Below are 13,283 nucleotides of genomic sequence, written 5' to 3'. Positions count from 1 at the left end.
GTAATGATGCTGCTTCACTGGTATAAATTCTTCAATTTCAACGTCAGTGGTAGATTTTCTTTGTTCGTATAAGAACATTGGAAACACGTGCCAATATTCACATCACAGATGTTTTAATTCACTCCTTTTGTGGCTGAAAATGCAGATGATTATGTCTCGATTGTTTAATATATATGAATTCCGAAGATTGGCTACGCAAAAGTCACTGAAGACAGATTGCTTTCCATTGTTTTAATTCTCACTTTCTGAGACAGTCGTTCTTGTTGTTGTTCTAGGGTTTAACGCCATTTTTCAGCACAAGATAGGCCATACATGGCTGTCAGTATAACTGGTGGAGGAAGAACACTGGAAAACACAGTGAAGAAGAACCACCTACCCACGAAAAGCTACTGGCATGCTTTCCCACGTACCCACGGTAGCCGAGCCTTGGACTCGAACCCACGCAGACAGAGGTGAGATGGCAGTGATCCGGAACGGTGAGAGCTTTAGACCACTCGACCACTCGGGGCCCCTTTTCTGAGACAGATACAACTACAATGGTTTAAAGATTAACACTGCTATCAACACACTCCTTTAAATTATTTATGTGGCAAAGTTGTTTCTGGTTCCTCCTCCAAGGAGTATTAATGATATAATTTATAAAACGTACATTCTTTTAAATTGATGTATCGCCAGTTGTCAATCATTCTGCTCAATTGACCAATCAGCGAGCGTTATTATACACACCTTCAGACACTGTTTACGTCCGCCATTTTCCTCCGACAAGCTGCTTCTGACGATATCGACTCGACTATTATATATATTTACAAATTTCAAAACGGTTCGGAGAAGTCGCCCCTCTTCGTCTGGAGAAGTCGCCTCAAGGATCATAAATAGTAATTCTGAGATATAGCCACATGGTTAAGGCTTTATTTATTGTTGTTTGTCTTCAACTTAATAACTTATTAAGTTTAAAAAATTTGCAATTTTTTAACTTTTCCATTTGATTAACTCCGCTTCTGTACCTAACGAAAAATAAATGCTATCTGTCCCTTTTGCTCTGCTCTTCAAATCATTAGATGCATTTCAATAAAATTTGTAGAGATAGTGTTATCAATATTTTTTATTACATTTACATCTAAAAATGAAACGTGCGTACTAGATTCAGTATAAATAAATTTAATCGTCGGGTGAAAATGAATTTGTCGATCAATCATTTATTTAGTTCTTCAGTTGAATGCTTCCAGATTATAATTATTCATCTAAAAATCTGAACCAAAGAGATGGATTAAACTTTTCGTTTTAAAATAAAATCCTTTTCTAATTCACACATGAATTGGAAGAGTATATATGAGCCAAATTAATACCCATTATCTGTATGTAATTCGTATTATTAAATTGAAATTAATCATTTTCCAAGATAAGTTTTTATTATTTTACAAATATCTTCGCTAGATAGTATGCTATTATTACGATTGTTATCAAAAAAAATATTTGCACGCTTCAATACCATCTGCATGCGGAATGTTGGTATATAGTGATGTTACATCTAATGATACCAGGATTAAAATTATCAGATAGATGTGGAATATACTGCAACTTTTTAATGAAAGTAGTTGTATCTTTAATGTATAAAGGAAGTGATTTCACTTAAGGTTGTAAAACACTATCAATAAATTTGGATAGCTTTTCAGTATACAAATTGCAACCTTATATAATGGGTCGTCCTTGAAAATGTAAAGGTACATGATGGTCAGGATTTTTATGACTTTTGGGTAATATGTAGAATTGAGGTGTACGTATGTTAAGAGGGAACGTATCAAATTCCTCACATACATAATTATTATTTTTTAGCGATCTCATTAATGCATGTTGAAATTTTTTATTTAATTTCTAACTGACGTTCAACTTCTTTAACATGATCATCTTGATTCACAATAATACTAGTGTTTGACTTATCATCCTTTTTAATCACTATACTGTTGTCATTCATTAGATTATATACAGACTTAATTTCGTCCTTATAAATATTACCATGATATTGCTTCAGTTTAGTTAATATCTCTTGTGTGTTCGCGTATATATATATATATATATATATATATATATATATATATATATATATATATATATATATATATATATATATATATATATATATATATATATATATATATATATAGTAGAGTGAAGATTACTTCCACTTCAAAATCCTTTGACAGCTCGTATTAGATATCAGAAACATAGTAAAAATATTTCTGAATTTTCAATTAAAAGAAGTTTCTCTTTTAACAACTTCAGTGCTCTCCGCAAAAGGAATAAAAGGTAATTATTCTTGAATGATTTCGAAACAGCTAAGAACGGCAAATGAACAAACTCATCTCAATCTTTTCCTGTATCATAGGAATATGCCCGAATCATGTTCATCAAAGTTCTGATGAAATCTTTATAAAGTCCCTTGACCATTAGGAAGGTAGGAAGAATATTTGAACTGGTGGATGCCTAATCGATGTATAAAATTTAAATTCCACCCTTGATCAGACCGGATTGATTTGAAATGGTCAAAACGTGTAAAACACTTATCAAAGTTTACTACGATTTTAGTTTTAATATTCCTGAATGGTATTGCCTCTGGGATATAGGAGGGATGCGCACATTATTTCTGAACAAGTATTGATTTCCTGACATGGTCTTAGGAAAAGGTCAGGCACAGTCATGTATTATTATGTCACATGGTTCGTCAAATGCAAGAAGAGGTACAGATGAACCTTAGGTATCTCCTGATTTTGTTTTTCTACCATTTGACAACTGAGACAAGATTTCCAGTATTTAGAAGACTTACCTTTAATTGTCGGCCCGTAAAAAATGGTTTCTAGGTCTTGTGATAAGCCTCGTGGATCTCCTAAATGGCCTATCATTATGACTTTGGAACAAAACTATAATACCTCACTTATTACGCGTTATAAGCGAGCACTTCAGATGGTTTCTATTTCTCATTATGATCCCCTGTTTCACAACATATTTACAACCAGTACTTTCTGGCTCCAGTTTCGCTAATAGCCCTTAGAAACGAATTTGAGTTCTCAGGACATTGTTCCTGTTCGACAACGAGTCATTCTGGTTAGAACTAAGCGATTGAGTAATAGAAAGTTGACTACCGTGAGTAATCCAAAAGACTGGCCATTAAATGTGTGATTAACACCATTCTCATGATCTCCTTTTGCCATAGCCCTAGCAACTGCATAAGAAGCGTATAAATGATTGTGTTCTTTTTATAAATCATCAACTTTCTGATCCAAACAAGATTTGGCAGTTACAAGTAGTTTAACTATAATCATATCTCCAGCTAGGTCATTGCCTTGTAATAAATTAATTCTATCGATGGGTAAATACGTCACTCTTTCCGCTGCCAGAGTTCATAAGGCCGAGTTGGATGCCAAATGAACATAATGGAGAGGAATATTAACAAATTCGCACTCTACTCTCTGAATACGAACTCATTTAATACGAAAAAGGGAGTGGAAAAATACATTATAATATAAAGCTCGTAGAAGCTCCAGTGTCCCTTAATATTTTAATAGTGATAGAGTTGATATAATCATCAATATGTAATACGGAACATTTCGACATGACTGGTTCATAATTCTCTATGATAAAATCAGACTGAGGATTGTTTGATCGCCACAAATGTATTACTTTCAATTACATGTCCATGGGCTTGACCTATTTGAAATAAGATCATTTGGAATAACTCTGTCTTTATTCTCTTGTTTATTTGTTAACTTGAATCAATCATAAATAGCTTGTCCTTTCTTCTTACAATAAGTACACATATGATGAAATTATGATTCTGCTCAGTCTTATCAGGAGTTTTGAGTCCTATATGTTTGAGATTGAGATTTTGGAAGTGGTCGTATGAGACTAACATGATTTTCTATTGCTGAAATGAAGATTTATTGACAAATGAATTTTTGATGAGTCAAAGGATATTAGTCAGCTGTCTGAGCAGCACTCTTTAAATTTGTTACATTTTGCTCATCAAGGAAGGTTTCGACATAACAAAAAACGCAATATTTAAAGTCTTCTACTAATGTAGGCTTCCCGAGGCTTATTGTAGAGAATCACCTATGATACCAGTTGTTCCTTTGGAAATTCGATATGGGTTTGTCTAGGTTCTCTTCTACAATTCATGAATCTTCATCAATATGCTTTAGGTACCAACTCATATGCCTTTAATATAATCCCTGAGATATACCATAATCATCACCTCATTGTGCCGACCATGATGTGTAGATTCACGGGCGGTGCCAATAAATACTGTTACGGCATTATATATCATCTTTTCACTTCTTAAAATAATTTGTATTGTAGTCTGACAGTTCTGTTTTAAATAGTTTAATTCAGTTCTTAATATTAAAGTAAAAGTACTTGTATACTTTGCAACAAGAGTCTCATTCATGACAAGGTTGTTCGCTAAGGTGAAACCAATAACTAAGCATGCCAGGAATGGCGCGAGCATGATTGGGGCCACGTAAAACAAACCGTGTTATTCAAATTGCAAGAACCATGTGGAGAACAAACACGCTTGCGTTAGCATTTGATTCGTTCAATAAGATTTGAAGTTCGGAACAGGACTCTTCGTCTGTGTTGACGAAACGGAAATGGATACCATTCAAATTCTTCTTTGAAGTAATGTGAATCAGAGATTCTTTATTTAAGACGTAATGTGACACTTGTTACGAGTTGATGCTGGTAAAATAAGCAACAGAAAAGAGTGAAAAGCAACAAACTTCGTAAAATGTAGCAAATTTTGTTTTTGCTACAATGGAAAGTGAAAGTGTTAACACGAACTTACGCTTTTGCGAAATAAATTCCAAAATAATCGTAGAATTACAGACACAAGTTGTTTACAGAATATTAAAAACAATAATCTAAGTCAAGTAGAAAATCTTATTTTTGACAATGCTAAGTCCAACATACAATGTTGCATTGAATAACATATAATGAAATTTAAAACAAATAACAAACGACGCAAATTAAATATAAATAACACACTCTATACTGACCTTACGCTCTGTTTGTTTTATTCTTGTGCAGTTACCCTTGCTATCCTAAGACACATCGAAAAGAAGATAGTGATTGACATTTATATTTTAACTGGATTTAGTGGAGTGGATAATCATTAATTTTAACAGTCATTACTTTTGGATTATGTGATTATATTCCAAGACTTGAATATTTTTTACAATTATCATCTCCTCGTTCACGAGATTACATTGAAATTAAAGACATTTGTATCAATAATTCTGCTAAAGTTAGTGGTGTTATCACGGTAGCATACAAGCTCTTTGGGAGCTACGTTCGGAATACCTTGGAACAGTTTTCTGATTAGTAAGAACTTGATGGTACAATTAAAAGTTTTTAGGATTACCTACTAGGAAATAATTCACTGTAAATCATATTTAATACGTTCACTTTATTTGATTTTATATTTTATTTAAATACATTTATATTTTGGAAAAACTCGATTGCTTGTTTGGATTTTACCTAATCTTATTATTATTAAGTTGAAACCCCAAGACGTAACAATACACTTAGGAAATAGCTGTCTTGGCTATTGCAGATGTTCAGGAAATTTCTAAAAATGATGAAATATTGATCTACTTCTTTAAACCAAAAGGTTTGTATAAACCTAATATGTACTGTAATATAAAAGCTAATTTTCTATAGAAAGGCACGGGTGGGGAAGAGAATGCTTTTCACTGCCAGTTCTAATTCTTATGATCTAAATTACATTACCCTTTCTTTTTTTTCTCTTTCTCTCTTCATCTATATTTGTCTCTCTTCTATCTTCCTAACCTTTTTCCCCTCTCTAAAGTTTGTTGTTTTTCTCCTTGTTTTCTTTGCATTGGCCTTTTGTCTCTATGTGTTTAAATTTGCATTTGCCTCTCTGGTCTTTATCTGCCTTCTTTCTTCATTTCATTTCTCTTTGTCCTTTCTCCTTTTGAATTTGCATTTGCCTGTCTATCTTTTGATCATTTTTTCCTGAAGCTTTTTTGACTTGGACTCCGTCTGGTTTCTTAACTGCATTATTTTAGTTTCCCACGAGAGACAGGTAGAGGCTTACTATCAAATCCAAAGCAATTTTAAATATCAAATTCTTTTCAACGAGGTAGTGGGCCAAAATATCTTTTTCTTCTTTACCGAAGATGTTTCTACTTCCGCAATATGCCTTTTTTCGCAATCTGAACCAGCTCGTTCTTTTTCGAAGGCTCTACTCCTTTCTTGGCCGGATTTGAGACAAAATCATTACATTAGTTGACATTGTGAATGCGTGTTTGTTCACTAAAGTGTTCGTAAACGCAACAGATTAAATCTTTACCACAGATAATGAAATTCCGAAACAAAGTAAATTTACATTTAAAAAATAATTTGGCAAGACTGTTGGTACATCGGCACATTCACGGTTATTGATAATCAACACATTCAAGACCCGGAATTCATTTAAAAGAGCTATTATTGTGAACATGTGATAACAGTTTAAAAATTATTTTGGATTTCATTCACAATACTGTAAGTTGCTCTTAAATTTTCATGTTAAAATTTAGAGAATTGAATTTATTTAATTTTACTCAACTTATAAGTTTCACCTTTTCTCTAGCTTAGTTTAAAATCGTATGGTCGTAACAGCAAAATTTGGGCACAATTAGAGATATGAATATCCTTAAAATATTTCAGAGGAAGCTGTATCACAGCGATGTAATCCAAAATATCTCACAATGATCCTAAAAGGTGTTTTGTCCCAATAGTCACATGCACAATTTGTACTTCAATAAATAATTTAAACAAACGATTTCTCTCATCTAAACACAACAGTATATACCTCTGCAGAGTGAAAATAAAACAGGAACTTAAGTAGTAATATGAATGAATAATTGTTCACTTTCACTAACTATATTCATCCCATGTCTCTATGTTGCAATACATCTCTACTTAATCTATGACACAATACTTCTCTACCTGATATATGAGGCAATACATGCCCACGTTGCATGTGACAATTAAACCCCACGTGACCTACGTCAGTAACTCATCATCTCAATGGAAAATTACCATAAACTGTAAACAGTTTCGTTTTCATAATCGAAGCATATCTAGAACTGAAATCCAAGCAAATAACCTATTTATAGATTACACATGATCTTAGAATATATCGTACAATTATAGAAACAAATTAACTATGCAATATGTTGTTGATAAATGATGGTAAAAATATACAAATGTGGATAAAATATAAATACACAATATAGATATTCATAGCATACTGGAGTAGATATCTTACGATATTTTGCATGATAATTATTTGGGATTTTTAAAAGTGATATACCTGTATTGATTTGATTTGTAATTGTTATATCTGTGGAGATGTTAGAAGGAATTGAGAAATATTATCAATACATCTGCTAACATTGTCAAATAATTTTGAAAAACTCGTATTTTGGTTGATTGTGATAGCAACCTTAACAAGGAAGTTCCCTCTGTGCCGAATCAGGAGCAAAAAGTGTTCCACCAAGTGATCCAGGACGGAGAAAGCAGTGTTCGAAAACCACAAGAGATCGAAGATAAATCTTTCCCCAAAGGTAAATTTGTAATCGTTAGTTCTATAAATATTGGTTGCAAGCAGCTTGTCCAATATTGCTTTTCCTAAATCGTTTCCGTGTTGACTTTTTAAAATGATACATAAAACGGATTCTTTGAAATCATTTATTTTCGTAGGTATGGGTTTAAATGTTTTTGGAACAATTCATATTTTTATCGGTGGATAAATTCGTAGATTTTTGAATCCGTCCTATCATTTTCACATACAGATTATTGGTTGCAATTTGTTTTGTCGAAAAAAGAAACCTACTAGCATTGCTTTATCATACGTTCACAATATTAAAATGTACATAAAGATAAATACTGAAAGACCACATTCATAAAAACTTTAAAGTACACACAATAAGAGCATTTCGATATGACATACTTTATTACCAGAAGAAATTCTTTCGTCATAATTTTAACTCAACTTTTCGTCTCGTTTTGTGTCAAAAAAGCGCCTTAAAGAAAGCTGCTAGAAACAAAACAATGTTCGATTTTTAGATAGTATATACCAAAATACAGAGAAAAAGACACTGCTGATGGCTCAGAGTATACCAGTTCTCTCCTTTTGGTGTCACGTTATGAAGAAGAAAGCAAACAAAGAAGAATTTGAGACAGAGTTCCAAGTAAGTAACAAGTTTTGAATGAATAGAAAGAAGACTTTACTGCCTGACGTCACCGACAAAATTCTTTTTCTTCATGTAATTTAATTTTTTTTTTGTATTTCACTAATTAAAATTTATGCACAAACGTTACGTTTAAGATGTACTCGAATGTACCTCAATGTCAACGCAAATCACTAATTGCGATCCTGTAATACATATTTTGTACTCGATACAAAACAGTCAGGGCCAGGCTGTGGATCCCACAATCCAAGCATTGAAGTAAAAAGCACAGACTTAACCCCGAGGTCAAAGAATTACGACCATTTGGTTGAATGAATTGTCTTAGCTTCATCTCTACTGATCATAAAGGTTTAGCAAAGTTCAACAAGAGGATTAAAAATAAAGGCAAATAAAAAGGACTGTAAGCAAGATTTTATGCACATTTTCTATGTCGATGACCTTGACCTTAGTATAAGGAGCAAAATAGCATGCCTAACACAATGAATTGGCTTATATTAATCATGAGTCATAGCAAATGTGTTAAAAATATGTCAAATGAAACATTTTGTTCAAGTAATAAGTGATAGCTTTGCTTCTACTCTAACAAACTTGGGCTAGACAATAGGCACTAGTGTAATATCTTACATATATTGAATACAAATAACATGGGCTGGACAATGGTCGCTCGTGCGATATCCTCCATTAACTTAATACAAATAACATGCTTATTTGTATACGTTTCGGCCAGAAACACAGATTGACTTACATCTTCACAGAATTATCGAATACGTAATTTGTTACAATTTGATATCATGAATAATACCATTAACATGCAGAAAGGGATATACTTAGAACTTTGACAAGTAACCATTTATTGCCAAAAGAAAGAAAATATTCGTTGGGATAAAATAATTAATTGATTCTGATTTGGAAAGTTGTTTTCTCTCCAAAGAACAAAATAGAACAGAGCAAATATAGCGACCATATCTCAAAGGTATACACCAACTCTCCGTTTAATATTAGCATATGCAGCCGGATGATGATAGTACTCATCGACTACATAGGTACATGTCACATTGTTGTTGCATTTGATCTATGTGCAACTCCGTAGTTTTTCCATAGATTTTTAAAGACAAAGCACTACATAAAAACGATAACATTTGTGGTTTATCTTCAGAGGACTGAACGAATTTGATAAATTGTAAAATATGTGTCATCACGTGAGAGGAAGACGTATTTCAATTCCATATCAAAGTAGGTCTTTTCCACTAATTGAACACAAATATTTCACCAGTTAAACTCCATTTAGGGAACTTTCACAATATTTTCTCCAGAAAGCTAAAGTTGAAATATATATCACAGCATCCTTACATTTATAAACGGTCAATTCAGTTCATCTAAAACTGAAGATGGATTGGAAAGAAAACTACTCAAATGACAGTCTACCGTGCCTGCGTCCTGCATTAAAACGCACACACTGAATACTAAATGAGAATTCCATTACATATTTAATAAACACCTCAGAGTACTTTACCTAAATTTAATCTGATGAAAAGATTGTATTTAGCTAAGTCCTGGTTATGCAATATAGACATGTTTCACATTCGATATGGAAAGAAAAAATTGAGATTAACATGTTAAAAATATTTATTTATGACAGGAATTCAGTCAAGGGTTGACGAAGGCGCACGATGCAGCCCTGGCCAATCCTTCAAAGAACCGATACAAATCAATGTATCCATGTAAGAAACCTCCTTTGCATTAGTCAGGTTCTTCGGTAATTTTTGTTATTAGTACCTCACATTTGTCTTGCGTAAATAATAGTATTTGACATTCTTAACTAATTGATACAGACGCGAACTGCAATCCAACGAGAATGTTACAACACACACACACACACACACACACACACATATATATATATATATATATATATATATATATATATATATATATATATATATATATATATATATATATATATATATATATATATATATATATATATATATATATATATATATATATATATATATATATATATATATATATATATATACTGTTAGGACTCTGTGGTCTTAAACTCAGTTACACAAAAGAGCGAAGACCAACAATTTTGCAAAATTAAACAAATAATTTATTGCCCTAGCATACTAGGTGAAACTTTCAGTATTAATAATTAAACCCGAAATTGTACTAAACCTTATATCACTAGTTCAACTGTATGAAGTTCCAGTTAAAATCTGATGGCATTCTTAATAAGCTGCAATATTGAATGTGATAATGTGTCTATGGAAGGGAGCTTGATGATTTGCTAAGTCTTTTGATGTGTCCCAATAATATGATACAAAACGTTCTTATCAGAATTCACTATCATTCAAAAGTAATGTTACAATCCAAGAATTTTATTGAGCACATTCTTATTCCAGTGAATAATAATTTGAATAAGTCAAATAAAATGATTGAAATCAAATCTGAACACAACAAGAATGATTCTGCTTCAGATATTATAGCAGGATTGAGTCATGTTTTAGGTAGACAAGATTGTATACCCTTTTTGGACCTAGGCTGCAACTTCCATTTTCACAAAATACTGTCAATTAATGAAGTTTTTCATTCTAGAAATGTATAGGGTCAGAATGAAGACTATAAAAATGCGTAACATTACAATGATCTGAATATTTAATCCAAAGTAATAGAGAAAATTTCAGCCGTCTATTATATTGTTTGTAAATAAATGTCACTGGTAACTGACACAGTGAACTTGATTTTGGACTATATATGTATGTATGTATGTATATATGTATGTATATATATATGTATGTACGTATATATGTATGTATATATGTATCACATAGTCGGCACACTTTGATTACAGTGTGTACAGTTTCATATTTTTGATATTATAGTATGTGAACATATGACTTTATGTGATTCTGATTTGTTCAAATAAGCCCACGAAATAATTGTGCAGTATTTTCTTTATTGATTGGCTACGGTCTTGGGAAACCGTTTATACCCCACCTTCTGGAATATTTTATTTTCATTGAACATTTTGGCCGCCATTTTTTTGATTTTACTCGTGAAAGGGAATTGTGGGAAAATGGTCTATTCTGTTTCAATATTGCCAATTTACTGTCACAATAGTTCGTTATGTCACGTATAACATACCACAACATGATAAATTGCAAAAACCCCAAAGACAAGAATAATAACAATAGCGAGGGTGGGTTTGGGGATGGAGAGAGGTATATCTGTAGGATGAAATCGAACCTATATACAAGTTTGGTTTAAATGTGAACTTACTGCAGTAAATAAACTCACCTTTGTTCACAAAAAAACGTAGACAAAATCCGGTCTCCCCAATTGACAGAACTTTTATACAACCACAGCATATTTACTCGGTAAATATGTGATGGAAGTCCGACTCAAACATATATTTTGTTCACGCCCTCTGTATAGTCTAATGTTCCAAATCAAATACTGCAAATATCCGGTCACAAATACATTACAGTAAATATGTATACTTCTGCAGCCATTAATCTTATTTTCACAAAATGTAGCAACAATGTAATTTTTAGTTGTGATGTGGAATTTCAGTGTAAACACTGGCACTGTGTTGTGTATATAGGCCAACTCAAACCAGTACTGTGCACCACATCAAATTATGTAACGTCACACGCATCAGTACTTTGTGTTGACAAATGTTTTGTCTTTTGTAAAATGTTCTGTTTATTTGGATGGACGCTTGTTCTTTGATTTATAGTTAGCAAAAATGTATAATATACTTTTACTATTTCAAACTTGTTTGGGACTAATATTTACGCACAACAAATGAAAGGTACAGCGTCTGACAGAATGAAAGACATTTTTCATTCTTATTTCAATCCAAACAATTTCTACTGATATAAAACTATGTGATAAAAAGAATTTCAAATGGTAATGATTTTATAATAAATTTATGAAACTCGTTCAATAATGTCCATCGTTTGCTCGCCAAGGCTCGCAAAAGAAGGACATTTTTTCAACTCGGTTCATAAATTGAAAATTAAATCGTTACCCGTTTGAGATCATCTATCTATCTATCTATCTATGTATCTATGTCTCTCTCTCTCTCTCTCTCTCTCTCTCTCTCTCTCTCTCTCTCTCTCTCTCTCTCTCTCTCTCTCTCTCTCTATATATATATATATATATATATATATATATATATATATATATATTGTCCTATTTTGAAAATTCATGTGTCAGTTTGTTCTCATTTATTTCATTTGCTTTGGAGATACTGACTTTCCTAAATAAATTTGAACTCAGAGATATTATTTTCCAGATGATTTCAATAGGGTACTTCTGAAACGAGATTCGACACAGGACTCGGAGTATGAAAATGATTCAGACTATATCAACGCCAGTCATATAAAGGTATATGTTACAGATGGAAATAATAATAATAATAATAATAATAATAATAATAATAATAATATTTAATAATAATAATAATAATCAGCTCAAGCAGGAACAGATGAGAATATCGACGTGTAGCATGTGAAAGGAAATTTATTTTATTATCTTAATGGATAATATGGAAAGTCTGAATAAAATTAGGAACTAAGTAGGTCAGCTCACTTATAATGTTTTTTATTACACCGAGTACGCACTAGGTACTTTTGTGTACCACATATGTATCATTATGACCTAATGGTGATGTATTCGCGTGTCTGTGTGTGTGTGATTTGGATTTTTAAGGTAGGTTTAACAATTGTTCAGTCTCATCGCTACAATTTCTGCAGTGTGACAGTTTACAGTGATGTCTAGCACTGGGGCATCATGCATAGACATTTAGCATGATGTCACGCCAAGTTACATTATCCTGACACCTGGCCGACTAGTCCTAACACTAAAGTCTTAATGCTGAGAGCCTAGCGAGGCAGCTGTTAGTACTATTTTTTATTAGTCTTTGGTATAACACGGCCGGAGGTCAAACCGCCATCCTCCCCCATCCGAGGCGGACGCTCTAATCACTAAGCCACCAGAGTGGTCATGTAATTTGCATACACGCAA

General features: G+C 32.5%; 1 protein-coding gene across 2 annotated transcripts in view; it reads left to right on the top strand.

The window, feature by feature from the left end:
* LOC149796570 (receptor-type tyrosine-protein phosphatase alpha-like) overlaps nucleotides 1-13,283 on the top strand; it is an 89,618-nt gene that overhangs the window by 64,627 nt on the left and 11,708 nt on the right. The window contains exons 10-14 of one of the 2 annotated variants that reach the window (XM_089961269.1): nucleotides 2,281-2,304; nucleotides 7,495-7,619; nucleotides 8,122-8,246; nucleotides 9,886-9,967; nucleotides 12,553-12,644. In XM_089961269.1, the coding sequence (XP_089817395.1) occupies nucleotides 2,281-2,304; nucleotides 7,495-7,619; nucleotides 8,122-8,246; nucleotides 9,886-9,967; nucleotides 12,553-12,644 (448 nt within the window). The remainder of the gene's footprint in view (nucleotides 1-2,280; nucleotides 2,305-7,494; nucleotides 7,620-8,121; nucleotides 8,247-9,885; nucleotides 9,968-12,552; nucleotides 12,645-13,283) is intronic. The other variant, XM_089961270.1, reaches the window with a different exon arrangement.

This window comes from Sinohyriopsis cumingii, chromosome 6 (genome assembly GCF_028554795.1).
Source record: "Sinohyriopsis cumingii isolate HCF-2022 chromosome 6, ASM2855479v2, whole genome shotgun sequence".
Taxonomy (NCBI): Eukaryota; Metazoa; Mollusca; class Bivalvia; order Unionida; family Unionidae; genus Sinohyriopsis; species Sinohyriopsis cumingii.
Note: the sequence above shows the minus strand (reverse complement) of the source record. Positions and strands in the feature narration are given on the sequence as shown.